The 19,316-nt window shown below is 54.4% G+C and overlaps 1 protein-coding gene across 1 annotated transcript; it reads left to right on the forward strand.

The window, feature by feature from the left end:
• The first annotated feature begins 101 nt into the window (after positions 1-101).
• CCDC25 (coiled-coil domain containing 25) lies at positions 102-16,188 on the forward strand. The gene is made up of 9 exons (XM_054179774.1): positions 102-231; positions 1,576-1,623; positions 2,364-2,403; positions 6,032-6,083; positions 7,300-7,375; positions 8,833-8,936; positions 11,953-12,155; positions 13,535-13,580; positions 15,361-16,188. The coding sequence occupies exons 1-9, from the start codon at positions 207-209 to the stop codon at positions 15,388-15,390; spliced, it is 624 nt and encodes a 207-aa protein (XP_054035749.1). The 5' UTR covers positions 102-206; the 3' UTR covers positions 15,391-16,188.
• The last annotated feature ends 3,128 nt before the right edge of the window (positions 16,189-19,316 follow it).

A 19,316-nucleotide genomic window follows, 5' to 3' on the forward strand; every position in this document is an offset into this window, starting at 1 on the left:
TGGTCTCGCGCATGTGCAGTGCTCGTTCCGGCTTCGCTGCCCGTAGCCTCCGCGCATGCGCACCAGGCCGGCGGGGCGCCCGCGCCGTAACGCGCATGCGCGATGCTCCCTCTGCCTCGCTCCCCGGTCCTGCTTCCCCACCCCCTGCCGTCGCCAGGCGCTGCTGGAGCGGTAGCCCCCGGCCCAGCGGGCTGAAAACCCCCGCCATGGTGTTTTACTTTACTTCCAATGGTGAGTAGGCGAGGGCAGAGCGTCTGGAGGCGTTAACCCCCACCTCGGGAAGGCGGGTAGCCGGCTGCGGCCTTGCTCGGCGCTTCGGGGTGCGGGGCCTGCCGCTACCGGCGCTTGCTCCAGCCCCTCTCAGCACCTCCGGCTAGGCTTGTCGGCGCCGCTGGACTGAGTGTGAAGAACATAGAATCGGTTACAATTTAAAGGCATGTGGTGAGCCGACGTGTCGTCCCTGGCCTGAGGAGCGTTTGGCTTTTGGCAGCAGCCCTGAGTGAGGAGCAGCACCAGTGAGGGACTTCTGGAAGCCTTCCTCAGGAGTTCAAGGAGTCAGGAGCTTGAAGGAAGGCATAATGCATACATTTCCCCCTTGTTTCTCCTTTAATTTAAACAGATGAGGGTGTTTTGCCCAGAAAGCTGTTCCTTGCTGAATAACCTTCCATGCAAGGCAGTGGAAACACCATTTCCCCAAGTCCATTGGAAGCTGGGGGGGGCTGAAAATTCCCCACACACCCCCCAACATTAAATTGGCCAGACCAGCTCAGTTGGAAGCAAATGAAAGCTGTATTTACAAGCAAAACTGCAATCTGCAATGCAATGCAATGAATATGTACAAATATGCAATACTTGAGTATGTACAAAGATACAATATTGTATGATTGGTGGAGTCACCATCCCTGGAGGTGTTCAAAAAGGGATTGGACGTGGCACTTGGTGCCATGGTTTAGCAGTCATGAGGTGTTGGGTGACAGGTTGGACCTGATGATCTTTGAGGTCTTTTCCAACCTTATTGATTCTATGATTCTATGATTTACAGGTATTTACAATCAATGAACAGCACAAGGACACACACACACTCTTGTCAAAGACCAGGGGAAGCTAATAGCTTCTCCCTCCCTGCCCCCCCTTACCTCCTGTACATAAAAGAGACAATAGAAAGGAGCAGCGAGACATTAGGTTAAGCCAAAACAGTGCAAGCAGAAGCAAGTTAGTATCTCTCCCAGAGAGAAGATTGTTTTGGCACAACCAGTTGAAGTCCCTTATCTCTCCAGTGACAGTTTGGAACTGTCATCATTTTCCTTTTTACACCCAGTAGTGATTTATTTACATTTTACTACTTTCTATTCAAGACCTGTGAAAGGTTTTACAGGCATAGCCTGAAACTACCACAGAGCCATTTGAGGCAAAGACTGGAGGAAAAGAGTTTTCCTTAGCCTCCAAGAGGGAAGCAGGGTGGGTGGACAAAGCTGTTTCCATTATATTTTCCTTGACCAGAGCTGGTGTGTTTGTCACTCCCTGCACAGTTTGTCCAAACCCCTTCTGATGTGTTTTCCTCTTTCTGTCCCTCAGCTTCTCCTTCTGTTTACACCATTTACATGGGGAAGGATAAGTATGAAAGTAAGTACATTAGCTTACATTAAATTGCTGTAAATGGATTAGATTTGGATTTGTGGGGACTTAAGATGCTTTTGTATGTGTTAATCCAATATCTTTACTGAAAAACTCATCAGCCTTGCCAGTGGTTATGCCTCACCCCTCTGAATCACAGTCTTGTTAGGGTGGAAAGGGACCTTTAAAGGTCTCATCTAGTCCAACCTTCCTGCAGTCATCAGGGACAACTAGAGCAGGTTGCTCAGAGCCAAGGATGAGGCATCTACCACCTCTCTGGGCAACCTGGGCCAGGGTCTCACCACCCTCAGTGTAAAATATTTTTTCCTTACATATATCTAGTCTGAATCTCTCCTCTTTTAGTTTGAAACCATCTCCTCTCTTGTCCTGTCACAACAGGCCCTGCTAAGAAGTCTCTCCCCAGCCTTTTTGCAGGCCCCTTTAAGTGCTGAAAGGCCACAAGAAGGTCTCCCTGAAGTCTTCTCTTCTGCAGGCTGAATGACCCCAACTCTCTCAGCCTGTCCTCACAGCAGAGGGATTACAACCCTCAGATATTTTTTTGTCCTCTTCCACATCTGCTCCAACAGATCCATGTCTCTGGGGACCCCTGAGTTGTCTGTGCCCTTTTCTGTCTCTGCTCAGTCACTGTGCAGCAGTGGAGCAGCTGTGGAGGTTTCTGCTCAGAGGATCACTGGGTTTGTTCTTGATGAGGTTCTTGGCTTTACTCATTGATACTTTTATTCCCACAGATGAAGACTTGATAAAGTATGGCTGGCCTGAGGATATCTGGTAGGTACTTAAGACAAATTGCCTTATGTTACACTGCTGCATCTCCCAAGTCATGCAAAAGAAACAACTCTGGGTGAACCTCAAGAGGACCAAGTGCAAGGTCGTGCACCCAGGTCAGGGCAACTCCTGATAACCAATTCAGACTGGGAGATGGAGGGATGGAGAGCAGCCTTGCAGATAAGGACTGGGAGGTGCTGGTGGGTGAAAAGCTGGACATGAACAGGTAATGTGTACTTGCAGCCTTGAGGCAAACCCATCTGGGCTGCATCCAAAGCAGCATGGCCAGCAGGTCAAGGGAGGAGATTCTGCCCCTCTGGTGAGACTCCATGTACAGTGCTGGCTCTGGAATCAGAATCATAGAATCAATAAAGTTGGAAAAGACCTCAGAGATCATCAAGTCCAACCTGTCACCCAACACCTCATGACTACTAAACCATGACTTCAAGTGCCATGTCCAATCCCTTTTTGAATACCCCCAGGGATGGTGACTCCACCACCTCCCTGGGCAGCACATTCCAATGGCAAATCTCTGGGAAGAAATTTCTCCACACCTCCAGGCTAAACCTCCCCTGGTACAGCTTGAGACTGTATCCTCTTGTTCTGGTGCTGGTTGCCTGGGAGAAGAGACAACCCCCACCTGGCTACAACCTCCCTTCAGGTAGTTGTAGACAGCAATAAGGTCTGCCCTGAGCCTCCTCTTCTCCAGGCTAAGCAACCCCAGCTCCCTCAGCCTCTCCTCACAGGGCTGTGCTCCAAACCCCTCCCCAGCTTTGTTGCCCTTCTCTGGACACCTTCCAGCAACTCAACATCTTTCCTAAACTGAGGGGCCCAGAACTGGACACAGGACTCAAGGTGTGGCCTAACCAGTGCTGAGTCCAGGGGCATAATGACCTCCCTGCTCCTGCTGGCCACACTGTTCCTGATGCAGGCCAGGATGCCATTTGCCTTGGCCACCTGGGCACACTGCAGGCTCATGTTCAGACAACTGTCAACCACTACTCCCAGGTCCCTTTCTGCCTGGGTGCTCTCCAGCCACTCTGACCCCAGCCTGTAGCACTGCATGGGGTTGTTGTGGCCAAAGTGCAGAACCTGACACTTTGACTTGTTGAATGCCATCCTGTTGGACTCTGCCCATCTGTCCAGCCTGTTGAGGTCCATCTGCAGAGCTCTTCTGCTCTCTAACAGATCGACTCCTGCCCCCAGCTTGGTGTCATCTGCAAATTTACTGATGACTGACTCAATCCCCTCATCCAGATCATCAATAAAGATACTGAACAGGGTGGGGCCCAGCACTGATGCCTGGGGGACACCACTAGGGCCTGGCTGCCAGCTGGATGTGGCACCATTCACCACCACTCTCTGGGCTCGGCCCTCCAGCCAGTTCCTAACCCATCGCAGTGTGCTCCCATCCAAGCCATGGGCTGACAGCTTGGCCAGGAGTTTGCTGTGGGGGACAGTGTCAAAGGCCTTGCTGAGGTCCAGGTACACTACATCCACAGGCCTCCCCACATGCACCAGGCAGTCACCTGATCATAGAAGGAGATCAGGTTGGTCAGGCAGGACCTGCCCTTCCTAAATCCATGTTGGCTGGGCCTGATCCCTTGGCCATCCTGCAGGTGTGCAGTGATTGCCCCCAAGATGATGTGCTCCATATTTTTTCCTGGACTGAGGTCGGGCTGACAGGCCTGGAGTTTGCAGGTTCCTCCATCCAGCCCTTCTTGAGGGTGGGCATCACATTGGGCAGTTTCCAGCAAGTCCTCAGCACAGGGGAGACATAGACCTGTTAGAGCTGGTCCAGGAGGCCACAAAGATGATGTGAAGTCTGGATTCTCTCTGCTGTGAGGACAGGCTGAGAGAGTTGGGGTTGTTCAGCCTGGAGAAGAGAATGCTCTGGGGAGACCTCATTGCATTCTTTCACTACTGAAAGTACAAGAAAGCTGGAGTGGGACTTTTCACAAGGGCATGAAACCATGGGACAAGAAGTGATGACTTTAAAAGAGGGGAGATTGAGATTAGATGTGGGGAAGAAATTCTTCACTGTGAGGGTAGTGAGACACTGGACCAGGTTGCCCAGAGAGGTGGGAGAGGCCCCATCCCTGGAACCATTCCAGGTCAAGCTGGACAGGGCTCTGTGCAGCCTGCTGTAGTTGAAGACGCCCCTGCTCACTGGGGGAGGAGGGAGGTTGGGCTAGATGACCTGTAGAGGTAACCTCCCCCCTAAACCTGTCTGTGATTGTGCTCCTTTGGGCTCTTCAAGGTGGCTTTCTTTGCATGAGCTGAGGGGTTGGTAGATCTGAAGCTCCCAAGAGGTGGCAGCTGACAGGCTTTGCAGTCACCAAACTGCCCAGGGAGTGTTTTTGTTCTGCAGCAGAAGAGGTGTCCTTCAGCTCGGTGACACCTTGCTGCAGCAGTATCACATTCCTTGCCTGTCTCATCTTTGTCCTGTCAGGACAAAATTTAAGATTGGCTACACTGTTACTTAGGAGTGACCTTGAGATTAGTCCTCAAATTGCTTGAACCATCAAAGTCATCTTTCCTGGTCCTCCTTTGTGTCTTGTAGCTCTCACTGACATCGTCCACGGTGGGTTTCCACCTCTCAGCACAAGAGAGAGCCTCTTGTTGAGGCCTCCTAGGAATCGTTCTTAGGGTGTCTGACACCTTTTAGACCTTCTTCTGTTTAAAAGGGGTGCAGTGGGTTTAAGGTAGAATAGAATAGAATAGAATAGAATAGAATAGAATAGGAGTAGAATAGAATAGAATAGGATTGAATAGGATTGAATTGAATTGAATTGAATTGAATTGAATTGAATTGAATTGAATTGAATTGAATTGAATTGAATTGGTTGGAAGAGACCTTTGAGATCATGGAGTCCAACCTATCACCCAACACCATCTCATCGACTAACCCATGGCACCAAGCACCCCAGCCAGTCTCTTCCTAAACACCTCCAGGGATGGGGACTCCACCACCTCCCTGGGCAGCACATCCCTAGGGCAAATCTCTCTTTCTGGGAAGAACTTCTTCCTAACATCCAGTCTGGACCTCCCCTGGCACAGCTTGAGACTGTGTCCTCTTGTTCTGGTGCTGGTTGCCTGGGAGAAGAGACCAACCCCCACCTGGCTACAACCTCCCTTCAGGTAGTTGTAGAGAGCAAGAAGGTCTCCCCTGAGCCTCCTCTTCTCCAGGCTAAGCAACCCCAGCTCCCTCAGCCTCTCCTCACAGGGCTGTGCTCCAAACTCCTCCCCAGCTTTGTTGTCCTTCTCTGGACACCTTCCAGCAGCTCAACATCTTTCCTAAACTGAGTGACCCAGAACTGGACACAGGACTCAAGGTAGGAGCTCAGGAGGTAAAAATGAGAGCCTATAGGTTGGTGTTTGAAGGTTTTCTGTCCTGCAGCAGGTAGGAAAAAATCCCATTAAGGAGAAAATATCCCTGAGAAGGGCTGGGATGTGACAACAGATCAGTTCCCCCACCTCTGTCCTTGGAAACAGCAAGGCTGGAGTAAGCATTGATCAGGACAGAGGCATCAAATAGGTGAATGTGATTTAAAAAAAGGGGGGGGGGGAAAGGTAAGTTTTGAGCCAAGCTGTCTCTTGCCCTGTGTGAGATGAGCTCTTGTGTTCACAGGTTCCACGTGGACAAGCTCTCCTCTGCACACGTGTACCTGCGGCTGCACAAGGTAACCCTGGGGCAGGGGGGCTTCAGAGCTTTCACATTCACCTACAGCAGTGCCACAGGCAGCCAGTCCTGCACTTGAGGCCATCTTTGCTCCCCTGAACTGTTAAAAGTCTGCAGGGCTCCCTTGGGGTGCAGGTAACCTGCAGTTGGAGGGGCCTGAATTTACAGGCTCCGTTACCAAGCAGTGTGGGGAGGAAGGGGAAGTTTAATGTGGCCTGACACCAAGTGTGTGTCTTGGAGCCATGACTCCAGGAAAATAGGGTGAAAACCTTCAGGAAAAGAACTTGCCCATGGTGCTTTGAGCCTCCCCTCACAAAGCTGAGAATCCCAGCATGGTAGGATTTGGAAGGGAGATCATTTAGACCAGCTCCTCTGCTAAGGCAGGGTCACTTATAGCAGGTTGTCCAGGATTGCTTCCAAGCAGGTTTAGAATCTCTTCAGGGAAGGAGACTCCATAGCCTCTCTGGGCAGTCTGGCCCAGGGCATTGGCACCCTCACAGGAAAGAATTTTTGCTTCATGTTCCAGTGGCACCTCCTGGGTTACTGTTTGTGCCCATTGTTCCTTGTCCTGTCTCTAGGCACCGTTGAAAAGAGTCTGGCCACGTCCTCTTGTCCCCCTGCCCTTTAGCTGTTGATCGGCATTGAGAAGATCCCTCTCAGGCTGCTCTTCTCCAGGCTAAACAGCCTCAGGTTTCTCAGCCTTCCCTCACAGGAGAGATGTTCCAGTCTCCTCATCATCTTTATAGCCTCCACTGGACTCTCTCCTGTAGTTGCCTCATTTGAACTGGAAAGCCCAGAACTGGCTCCAGTACTCAAGATGTGACCTCACTAGGGCAGAGTAGAGGGGGAGGAGAACCTCCCTTGACCTGCTGGCCACACTCTTCTTTATGTGCCTCAGAAGATCACTAGCTTTCTTGGCCACCAGAGCACATTGCTGGCTCAAGGGCCGTGGAAGACTCCAGTCTTGTGAAATGCAGAGTGTGGAGTTCCTGGCTGGGATGGCAGAGCATCATGCTCTGTTTCCATCCCTTTAAACATTCCAGGTCAGGCTGGACAGAGCTCTGAGCAACCTGCTCTAATTGAAGATGTCCCTTCCCACTGCAGGGAGGTTGGACTAGATGACCTTTAAAGGTCCCTTCCCACCCAAACAATTCTGTGATTCAGTGGTTCCTGGCTGTGGTGTGCTCACCAGCTGACACTGCCTTGCTCTGTCACAGGGGCAGACAGTGGATGACATCCCCAAAGAGGTTTTGATAGACTGTGCCCATCTGGTGAAGGCAAACAGTATCCAAGGTAATGCCAGTGCCTGGGAGGTGGGGGTGAGGTGCTTGTGGGGAATGTTTGTGGTCCACACAAGCGTATGGGGTTTGGATGGAATGTCTGTGATGTTTCTGCTGTGGTGCTCTCTGCTGAGGCTTGTGCCTGCCAGTCTTACAGGAAGCAGATGTCACAGTTGGGCTGCTTGCTGTAGAACCAAATCAAATTGTTTACATTGGGAAATAGCTTTAAGTTCATCAAGACCAACCATTAATCCAGCACTGACAGCTCACCACCGAACCATGTCCTTTAGCAGCACATCCAGACAGCTTTTCAATCCCTCCAGGGGCAGGAGCTCCACCACTGCCCTGGGCAGCCTGTTCCAGGCTTTGAAAACCCTTTTGGAGAAGGCTGGACATGTTCCTCATGTTCAGCCTAAATCTCTCCTGGCTCAGCCTGAGGCCATTGCCTCTCATCCTCTCACTTGTTCCTTGGGAGAAGAGACCAATCCCTACCTCACTCCAGCATCCTTTCTGGAAGTTGTAAAGAGTGAGGTCTTCCCTGACCCTCCTTTTCTCCAGGCTGTATAACCCCAGCCCCCTCAGCTGCTCCTCTCAAGACTTGTGCTCTAGACCCTTCACCAGCTTTGCTGCCCTCTGGACATGCTCCAGCACCTCAATGTCCTTCATGGAATGAGGGGCCCAAAACTGAACCCAGTGTTTCAGGTATAGCCTCACAGGGCTGACCACAGGGGTCACTGCCCTGGTCCTGCTGTCCTCACTATTGCTGACCAAAGCCAGGGTGCTGTTTGCCTTCTTGGCCACCTGGGCACACTGCTGGTTCCTACTCAGCCAGCTGACAACCAACACCCCCACATCCTTTTCACTGGGCAGTTTCCAGCTACTTCCCCAAGGCTGGAGCACTCAGGGTTGTGGTGACCCACGTGCAGGACCTGCCCCTTGGCCGTGTTGAGCCATTGTCTTTGCCCCATTGATCCTGCCGGTCCAGATCCCTTTGTAGATTGTCTTGCCCCTCCAGCAGATCAACACTCCTGCCCAGCTTGGTGTCATATCCAAACTACCTGGGGTTGCCCTTGCTCCCTACATGCAGATCATTGCTGTACTTCCATAAGGAGGGGTTTGAAACCCAGCGTTCCCTTTTGTCCCTCCACATTGCTGCCTGAGCCTAGGAGGCCTCACAGTCTCCTCTCTGACACCACCTCAGGGCCCACTTCCACCACAGTTGCTCTGCTGGCAGAGGCAATCTCCATCTGGAGTTGGTTAGCACTCTGCAGTGCTCACATTGCTGCTGAAAGTGATGTCATGGTGTTCTTCCCTTTCACTGGCACGCTGGAAGGACTTCTTCCTTTCCTCCTTCCTTTTGGTGACATTTGTAATTAGGATGACTACTGCTGCTTCCATGTGCGTGGAACACTTAAGGCCTCTTCCAGAAGGGAGGGAATTGATGCATTTCCCTTCTCTCCTTCTTCCCAGGTTGCAAGATGAACAATGTCAATGTGGTGTACACACCATGGACCAACCTGAAGAAGACAGCAGACATGGACGTGGGGCAAATCGGCTTTCACAGGCAGAAGGATGTAAGTGTGGTGGTGACCTGGAGGCAGTCTGTAACATTTGCATCGCAGGAGCTGGGTGGGTTGTCTACAGCATTTGCTCTCAAGCCAGGAAAGTGCACACAGAGAATTCCAGCATGGTGGGAGTTGGAAGAGACCTCTGGAGGTCATCTACTCCAACCCCACTACTAAAGCAGGGTCACCCCCCACCAGTTGCCCAGGATTGTAATGCCCAGCCAGGTTTGGAATCTCTCTAGTATCATAGTATCATAGTATCAGTCAGGGTTGGAAGGGACCACAAGGATCATCTAGTTCCAGCCCCCCTGCCATGGGCAGGGACACCCCACACTAGATCAGCCTGGCCAGAGCCTCAGCCAGCCTGCTCTTAAACACCTCCAGGGATGGGGCCTCAATCACCTCCCTGGACAACCCATTCCAGGGCTTCACCATTCTCATGGTGAAGAACTTCCTCCTCACATCCAGCCTGAATCTCCCCACCTCCAGCTTCATTCCATTCCCCCTAGTCCTATCACTACCTGAGATCCTGAGCAGTCCCTCCCCAGCCTTCTTGTAGGCCCCCTTCAGATACTGGAAGGCCACAATGAGGTCACCTTGGAGCCTTCTCTTCTCCAGACTGAACAGCCCCAACTCCTTCAGTCTGTCCTCACAGGAGAGGTGCTCCAGCCCTCTGATCATCCTTGTGGCCCTTCTCTGGACACCTTCCAGCACCTCCAGATCCCTCTTGTAATAGGGGCTCCAGAACTGGAGGCAGTACTGCAGGTGGGGTCTCACCAGAGCTGAGCAGAGGGGGAGAATCACCTCCCTTGCCCTGCTGGCCACACTTCTCTTGCTGCAGCCCAGGATGTGATTTGCTTTCCGGGCTGCAAGTGCACACTGAGAGCTCCTGTTGAGCTTCTCCTCCCCCAGCACCCCCAAGGCTCTCTCCTCAGGGCTGCTTTCCAGCCAGTCCCTGCCCAGCCTGGATTTGTGCCTGGGGTTGCCTCGACCCAGCTGCAGGACCCTGCACTTGGTCTTGTTGAACCTCATGAGGTTGGCTTGTGCCCACCTCTCCAGCCTGTCCAGGTCCCTCTGGATGGCATCCCTTCCCTCCAGCCTGTCTGCTGCACCACACAGCTTGGTGTCATCAGCAAACCTGCTGAGGGTGCACTCAATGCCACTGTCCATGGCACCCACAAAGATGTTGAACAAGCCTGGTCCCAGGACTGATCCCTGAGGGACTCTGCTTGTCCCTGGCCTCCCCTGGGACATGGACCCATTGACAGCCACTCTCTGGGTGCAGCCATCAAGAATGACACTCTCTGGGCAGCCTGGTCCAGTGCTCCAGCACCCTCACAGGAAAGAAGTTTTACCTTGTGTTCAGATAGACCTTCCTGGGTTCCAGTTTGTGCCTGTTGCCCCTTGCCCTTTTGCTGGGCACCACTGAAGAGAGTCTGGCTCCATCCTCTTACCCCCTGCCCTCGTTCAGCTGCTGGGCAAGAAGCCTCTCCAGAGGTGCAGTTTGACAGGAACAGGCCTTATCAGGGCAAGAAACACTACAAACCCTGCAGCCAACCAGCAGCACATGAGTTCCCCCTCCCCAAATGCCCTGCAGTACCCTCCTGGCACCTCATCAAGAAATGGCAGAGACCAGTCCTTATCTATTCATGTGCCAAGAGCTGACCAGGGCAGTGCTGATGCAGATGGCACTGCCTGTGCTCCTCAGCTCTGCCCTGCTGAGCATCCAGAGTTGGCTTCTCTCTGCTGTTACACAAGCGGCTGAACAGCCCTCGGCAGCTGGGATTTTCTTCAGCAGCTGTTTGTGTGGGACTCAGCCATGTGTGAAGTGGGCACAGGGAGTTTCCTTCCCTCTGGGAAAGCACCAGGGTAGGATCATAGAATCAGTAAGGTTGGAAAAGACCTCAAAGATCATCAAGTCCAACCTGTCACCCAACACCTCATGACTAAACCATGGCACCAAGTGCCAAGTCCAATCCCCTCTTGAACACCTCCAGGGATGAGGACTCCACCACCTCCCTGGGCAGCACATTCCAATGGCCAGCAACGCCCTCTGTGAAGAACTTTCTCCTCACCTCAAGCCTAAACCTCCCCTGGCAGAGCTTGAGACTGTGTCCTCTTGTTCTGGTGCTGGCTGCCTGGGAGAAGAGACCAACCCCCACCTGGCTACAACCTCCCTTCTGGGAGGTGTAGGCAGCAAGAAGGTCTCCCCTGAGCCTCCTCTTCTCCAGGCTAAGCAACCCCAGCTCCCTCAGCCTCTCCTCACAGGGCTGTGCTCAAGGCCTCTCCCCAGCCTCGTTGCCCTTCTCTGGACACGTTCAAGAGTCTCAATGTCCTTAAACTGAGGGGCCCAGAACTGGCCACAGCACTCAAGGTGTGGCCTAACCAGTGCTGAGTCCAGGGGCACAATGATCTCCCTGCTCCTGCTGGCCACACTATTCTTGATGCAGGCCAGGATGCCATTGGCCTTCTTGGCCACCTGGGCACACTTCTGGCTCATGTTCAGCCGGTTGTCAGTCAGCACCTCCAGGTCCCTCTCTGCCTGGCTGCTCTCCAGCCACTCTGTCCCCAGCCTGTAGCTCTGCATGGGGTTGTTGTGGCCAATGTGCAGAACCTGGCACTTGGATGTGTTCAATCTCATGCCCTTGGACTCTGCCCATCTGTCCAGCCTGTTGAGGTCCCTCTGCAAAGCCTCTCTACTCTCTAGCAGATCAACTCCTGCCCCCAGCTTGGTGTCATCTGCAAATTTGCTGATGACTGACTCAATCCCCTCATCCAGATCATCAGTAAGGATACTAGACAGGGTGGGGCCCAGCACTGATCCGTGGGGGACACCACTAGGGCCTGGCTGCCAGCTGGATGTGGCACCATTCACCACCACTCTCTGGGCTCAGCCTCCAGCCAGTTCCTAACCCAGCACAGAGTGCTGCTCCCATCCAAGCCAGGGGTTGACAGCTTGGCCAGGAGTTTGCTGTGGGGGTGTAAGTGTTTCTTCATAAGGCTCTGGGTTGTTTGTGCTCCAAAGGTGAAGATGCTGACAGTGGAGAAGAAGGTGAATGAGATCCTGAACCGGCTGGAGAAGACCAAAGTGGAGCGATTCCCAGACCTGGCTGCGGAGAAGGAGGCCCGGGACAGGGAGGAGAGAAATGAGAAAAAAGCCCAGATCCAAGAGATGAAAAGGAAGGAAAAGGAAGAGATGAAGAAGAAGAAAGAGCTGGAAGAACTTAGGTGGGTAATGAATTGTGGAGCCAAGCCCTGCGGTGCTGATGGGTGCTGGGAGGGAGGTGAGGGTCAGCAGTTGTGTTCAATTGCTGGTGCTACTCAGTGCTCAGCTGACTGCTCAGCCCCTGCATGCTCCAGTGAGTTCTTTTGTCTTTAGATTAGAGGTGGTTTCCACATTGCTCCTGAAACTGGGGTGGTGAAAGGAAGGACTGTGTCTTTTCAGAGCGTTATGATGCCAGGCTGAGTGGTGCAGTTGATGTGTCTGAGGGCCAGGGTCTGTAGAAACTGGAGGAGTGGGCCCATGTGAACCTCCTGAGGCTCAGCAAGGCCAAGAGCAAGATCCTGTACCTGGATTGGTGTAACTCCAATTACCAGTCTAGGCTGAGGGATGAAGGGATGTAGAGCAGCCCTGCAGAGAAGGACTTGGGAGCGCTGGTAGGGGTAAAGCTGGACAAGAGCTGGCAATGTGCGCTCACAGCACAGCAGCCAACTGGGCTGCATCCAAAGCAGCTTGGCCAGCCAGTCAAGGTAGGAGATTCTGCCTTTCTCCTCCCCTCTGGCTAGACCCCACCTGCAGTGCTGTTTCCAGCCCTGGGGTTTCCATCCCAGGAAAAACATGGGCCTGTTGGAGTGGGTCCAGAAGCAACCACAAAGGTGATGCAAGGTCTGGAACCCCTGAGACTAGATGACTTTGAAAGGTCCCTTCCCACCCAAACCAGTCTGTGATGCTAAACCACATGTGAATCCTCAGTAACACACACTCCCTCAAACCCAGAGTGAGGGATGGTGGTTGGAAATGTCACCCTGACCTTTGAGCTTGGTCCTGAACGCTGCCAGCCTCATCCAGCAGTAGATGTATCTGCTGGCTGGTCCCGAAACCTCCACACTGAACTGCAGTGAGCTGTGTTTATCTGTAGATGACAGTGAAAGAGGAATTTGAAGAGCTTGGGGATTTCCTGAGTGATTTCAACACGTGGAGAGCTCAGAACATGGGGATCTCTTAGGTGATTCAGCTTGGGGAGAGTTCAGAAGGGCTTAGAGGAGCAAACTGAGCTGAGAAGTGAGCAGTGGGCATGTCTGTGCTGCCGGCACCAGAGCTGCCTCTTGGCCCTTCCACAAAGTAAAGGATTTTCTCCCTTCTGGAATGGTCTAGCTGGTAGTTGCTGAGCAAAGCTGTGGAGAATTGGTCTGCAAAGTGCCTGGGCTTTGTGTGGTTGTTTGGATGAGCCAAGGTGTGTGAGAGAAGCAGATACTGATCCAGCCTAAGGAGTTCGGGAAGGCAAAGCCGTTGTTTTTTCTGGCACTCGGTCCTGTTTCATCCAAATGCTTCTTAGCTGCTGGCTTCTGGAAATGTATCATGCCAGATAATGTCATTTCTTTTCCAGGAGCTACTCCTCATTGATGAAGGCTGAGAACATGTCCTCCAATCAGGTGAGGCTGCCCACAGAAGCCTTTCCAAGAGGACTGAAATCCGATGCAGGATCGTGATGGCGCAGCTCCCGCATTGCGGTCTGCTCTGGGTGACTCCTGCATGACAGAGCACATCTCTGCCACCCCTTCTCAGTGAAGGACATTGCCACTTTTCCTCTGCTTTCTGAGAGGGCTGTCTCACTAGTCTGTCAGCCAGGAGGAGCCTGTGCTGCTGGAAGTGGTTCAGCAAGGGCAAGCGTAGCGTCCTGGTCCTAGGGAGGAATAATCTCCTGCCCCAGTGCAAGTTAGGGGTTGACCTGCTGGAAAGCAGCTCTGTGGAGAAGGCCCTGGGAGTGCTGGGGGACAAGTTGCTCATGAGCCAGTAATGTGCACTTGTGGCCAAGAAGGCCAATGGTCTCCAGGGCTGCACTCAAAAAGAATGTGTCCATCAGGTTAAGGGAGGTTCTCTTCATCTCCTATTCTGCCCTAGTGAAGATAAATCTGGAGTCCTGTGCCCAGTTCTGGGCTCCCCAGTTCCAGAGTGACAAGAAACTACTGGAGAGAGTCCAGCAGAGGCTACAAAGATGCTGAGGGAAATGAAGGATCTCTTTGGCAAGGAGAGGCTGAGGTTGTTCAGCCTGGAGAAGAGCAGCCTGAGAGAGGATCTCTTCAGTGCTGATCAGTATCTAAAGGGCAGAGATCAAGAGGATAGGGCCAGACTCTTCAGTGCTGCCCAGTTGCAGGATAAAGGGCAGCAGGCACAAACCAGACCCCCTTCAGCACATCAATATCCTTGCAGTGAGGGGCCCAAAACTGAGCTCAGTACTTGAGGTGTGACCTTACCAGTGCCCTAGCCCTGCTGGCCACACTATTGCTGATTCAAGCCAGCATGCTCTTGGCCTTCTTGGCCACCTGGGCACACACTGGCTCATTTTCAGCCACCTATTGACCAACACCCCCAGCTCCTTTTCTACTGGGCAGTTTCCAGCCACTTTCCCAAGCCTGTAACATTATGTGGGGTTGTTGTGACCCAAGTGCACTTGGTTGTGTTGAACCTCATCTTAATGACCTCATCCCATTGATCCAGCTCCTTCCTGGCCTGTATCAAGAATAGTGTGGCCAGCAGGAGCAGGGAAGTCATTGTGCCCCTGGACTCAGCACTGGTTAGGCCACACCTTGAGTCCTGTGTCCAGTTCTGGGCCCCTCAGTTTAAGAAGGACATTGAGACTCTTGAACGTGTCCAGAGAAGGGCAACGAGGCTGGGGAGAGGCCTCGAGCACAGCCCTGTGAGGAGAGGCTGAGGGAGCTGGGGTTGTTTAGCCTGGAGAAGAGGAGGCTCAGGGGAGACCTTCTTGCTGTCTACAACTACCTGAGGGGAGGTTGTAGCCAGGTGGGGGTTGGTCTCTTCTCCCAGGCAGCCAGCACCAGAACAAGAGGACACAGTCTCAAGCTGCAGCAGGGGAAGTTCAGGCTGGAGGTGAGGAGAATGTTCTTCACTGAGCGAGTCGTTCGTCATTGGAATGTGCTGCCCAGGGAGGTGGTGGAGTCACCATCCCTGGAGGTGTTCAAGAGAGGACTGGACGTGGCACTTGGTGCCATGGTCTAGTCATGAGGTGTTGGGTGACAGGTTGGACTTGATGATCTTTGAGGTCTCTTCCAACCTTGGTGATGTTGTGATTCTGCAGAGCCTCCCATAACCCCCAGCAGATCAAGCCTCCCACCCACTGTGCCCTCAGTGCCCCCATCCAGATCACCCACAGAGCTCACTGACCCCTGTTGTTGTTGTTGCTTCTCCCTGCAGGATGGCAATGATTCAGATGACTTCATGTAAGCAGATCCTCCTCTCTTCAACCACAAGGTGGCCTGGGATGTTTTAACACTTCACCATCGCTAAGAACACCAAAAAACACAAACCCAAAGAAGAGAACTCTGCCTGCAGACCTTTCTGGCAGCGTCTGACAGGAGAAGATCCCTGTTGGCTGCATGTGGATCTCTTGCTCAGAGACATGGCTGACTTCCCAAAGCTCTACAGACAATGGTATTTATTCCAGGGAAGGACTTGGGGCAGCTTTTAGTCCAATGAGATTCAAAGGAAAAGCAATTTGTGCTGTTTCACCTCTGTCCTGCCAGTGGAGTGGACACAAACATCATGCTGCCACCTGTGTAACTCTTCCTGCTGGTGATGGTCAGCAGAGCTGAGGGATCCCTCTGTCATTGAGGGGGGGGTCGGTTTGGACATGCTCACAACTGCCTCAGAGACCTCCCCAGCTCTCACTGGTGGTAAATCTGGTGGCTCCTTATTACATAGTGAGCTCCAGATGAGGAAGGTGGAGCTGGGCTGTGGTTACAGCCAAGGTGAGCTGCCATAGCAGCCTGTAGCACAGGGTGGGGACATCTCTGCCCTGTGTTTTCCTTGAAATCACACTTGATTTGTGAGAAACCACTGGAGAGAGAAGTCTGTGAAGAAAAGTTGAGTTTATGGGCAGTGTCCTGGCCCAAGCTTCTGCCCCAGCATTCTGTAAGGCTTCATGGCTGAGTCTGTGTGAAACAGTTGCAATAATCCTTGCACCACCTGTAGATATGTCAGGATTAAATTCATGTCATGGTGGTAAAATGTGCTGCTGGGCTGTTTGTGGCTCAGAGAAAGAGTGGAGCTGTGATGGTCCACAGAGTGTCTCCTTGGGTGGCTCTGATGAGTCTGGTTTGGGGAGTACAGTCTGGTTTGAGGGAGATACTTGAGCTGTAGGGGGAGGATAGTCTGGTTTGAGAGGGGTTGGTCTGGTTTGGGAGAGGATGGTCTGGCTTTGGGAGGGATAGTCTGGTTCTCCATGGGAGGAGGATGGTAGGCTCTGTGCTGCTCATGTCCTATCTCAGCTCAGACTGCTCTGACCCTGGGGTGACTCCAGCCAATGCCAGTCCAAATTCTCTGCAGTGTCCTGCTTTTTGGGGGAGCCCTGAGTTGGGGATAAACCTCCTCAGGGCTGATGGGGAAACTGAGGGCACGGTGCAGTGACTGGTTTTGTTCCTCCCCTCCAGCTGAGCCTGACAGAGGCAGGGGAAGAGCCAGGAGGCTCCTGTGGGGCAGGATGATGGGTGAGGAGCTGGGGTGACCCCATCTTCCTGCCAGGTTACTTCCTCCCTGCCATCAAAGAGCCCTTTCATGGGAGGAGGGTGTTGGCTGGTGCCCTGAGCACTGGTCCTGAGCCATGCTGCCATCAGCAATGCCTGCAGCCACAGCCCTGCAGCTGCAGACTGTTGTGCTTGGCCATGGTGCCCGTGCAGCAGCTCCAGCCTCTTCTGGTGTTTATCAGTGAGTGATGTCTCCTGTGTCTCATGGATGTGTCCCCTCAACAGTCTGGACACTGATTGCTGTGGAGTTGTGTGTCCCCAAGCACCCTGTGGTCACTGCCATGAGGCCATGTGTCCCCAGGGCCCCTGTGCATGGTGGTCATGGGGGCACATGTCCCCAGGCATGCAGTGTGCCCCTGGGCCTTCTCTGCATCATTGTTCCTGGGGTCATACATCCCCAGACACCCTGTGCATAGCCTGCTGTGGGCCACATGTCCCCAGGCACCCTGGGCATCAATGGCCATAGGGTCCACATATCCCCAGCACCCTGTCATAGAATGGTTTGGGTGGGAAGGGACCTCTAAAGGCCATCTAGTCCAGCCCTTCTGCAGCCAACAGGGACATCTTCAACTAGATCAGGTTGCCCAGAGCCCTCTTGAACTTCACCCTGAATATCTCCAGAGATGGGGCCCCAAGCACCTCTCTGGGCAATCCATTCCAGTGTTCCACCACCCTCACAGTGAGGAACTTGTTCCTAGCACCCATCACTGCTATAGGGCCCATGTGCCCTAGCACCCTCTTCACAGCTGCCCACAGGCCCCATGCCCCCTGAGCACTCTGTCCATCGCTGCCCAGGGCAGGAGGTGCTGCACCCACTCCTCAAGGCAACCCATGGGGACAGGCAGGGCTGGTGAGAAGCCACCCTGCCTCCCCTCTGTGCCCACCCCACCAACCAGCAGCTGCCAAGAATAACCCCCTGGAAGGCAAGGTCAGCACTTACCCACCCAACCCTTCCCCGCCTCCGCTCCTCGCTTGTTTATTCATCCTGCTGCTGCGGGCTCTGAAACCTGCCCCAGGCCACCCAGCCTTGGGAAAGCTGGGACCTGGCTGGTGCTGGCTGGGGCAGGCAGCGGGCAGGGAGCAGGCAGGGAGTGCTCAGGGAGCGGGCAGGGAATGCTCAGGGAGCGGGCAGGGAGTGCTCAGGGAGCGGGCAGGGAATGCTCAGGGAGCGGGCAGGGAGCAGGCAGGGAATGCTCAGGGAGCGGGCAGGGAGTGCTCAGGGAGCGGGCAGGGAGTGCTCAGGGAGCGGGCAGGGAGCAGGCAGGGAATGCTCAGGGAGCGGGCAGGGAGTGCTCAGGGAGTGGGCAGAGAGCGGGCAGGGTATGCTCAGGGAGCAGGCAGAGAATGCTCAGGGAGCGGTCAGGGAGCAGGCAGGGAGCGGGGAGGGAATGCTCAGGGAGCAGGCAGGGAATGGGCAGGGAGCGGGCAGGGAATGCTCAGGGAGCAGGCAGGGAGCAGGCAGGGAATGCTCAGGGAGCGGGCAGGGAGCAGGCAGGGAATGCTCAGGGAGCGGGCAGGGAGCAGGCAGGGAATGCTCAGGGAGCAGGCAGGGAATGCTCAGGGAGCGGGCAGGGAGCAGGCAGGGAATGCTCAGGGAGCAGGCAGGGAATGGGCAGGGAGCGGGCAGGGAATGCTCAGGGAGCAGGCAGGGAGCAGGCAGGGAATGCTCAGGGAGCGGGCAGGGAGCAGGCAGGGAATGCTCAGGGAGCGGGCAGGGAGCAGGCAGGGAATGCTCAGGGAGCGGGCAGGGAGCAGGCAGGGAATGCTCAGGGAGCAGGCAGGGAGCAGGCAGGGAGTGCTCAGGGAGCAGGCAGGGAATGCTCAGGGAGCGGGCAGGGAGCAGGCAGGGAATGCTCAGGGAGCAGGCAGGGAATGCTCAGGGAGCAGGTAGGGAATGCTCAGGGAGCGGGCAGGGAGCGGGCAGGGAATGCTCAGGGAGCGGGCAGGGAATGCTCAGGGAGCGGGCAAGGAGCAGGCAGGGAATGCTCAGGGAGCGGGCAGGGAATGCTCAGGGAGCGGGCAGGGAATGCTCAGGGAGCGGGCAAGGAGCAGGCAGGGAATGCTCAGGGAGCGGGCAGGGAATGCTCAGGGAGCGGGCAGGGAGCAGGCAGGGAATGCTCAGGGAGCGGGCAGGGAGCAGGCAGGGAATGCTCAGGGAGCAGGTAGGGAATGCTCAGGGAGCGGGCAGGGAGCAGGCAGGGAATGCTCAGGGAGCGGGCAGGGAGCAGGCAGGGAATGCTCAGGGAGCGGGCAGGGAGTGCTCAGGGAGTGGGCAGGGAGCAGGCAGGGAATGCTCAGGGAGCAGGCAGAGAATGCTTAGGGAGCAGGCAGGGAGCAGGCAGGGAGCGGGGAGGGAATGCTCAGGGAGCAGGCAGGGAATGGGCAGGGAGCAGGCAGAGAATGCTTAGGGAGCAGGCAGGGAGTGCTCAAGGAGCAGGCAGGGAGGTGTCCCCCCGCCAAACCAGGAGTCCTCCTGGGGGTGCTCAGGGCTTTCTCCTGCCCCCTAGAGCCTCAGCAGGACGAAGCCAGCCCTGCTGGGGCAGCCTGTGCCCAGGGCTCAGGCCTCTGGTCCTTCCAGCAGCCCCTTCTCAGAGGCCCCCCACACCCAGTGCTGCCTCTGCAGCCTCC

This window comes from Dryobates pubescens, chromosome 3, assembly GCF_014839835.1.
Source record: "Dryobates pubescens isolate bDryPub1 chromosome 3, bDryPub1.pri, whole genome shotgun sequence".
NCBI classification, from domain to species: domain Eukaryota; kingdom Metazoa; phylum Chordata; class Aves; order Piciformes; family Picidae; genus Dryobates; species Dryobates pubescens.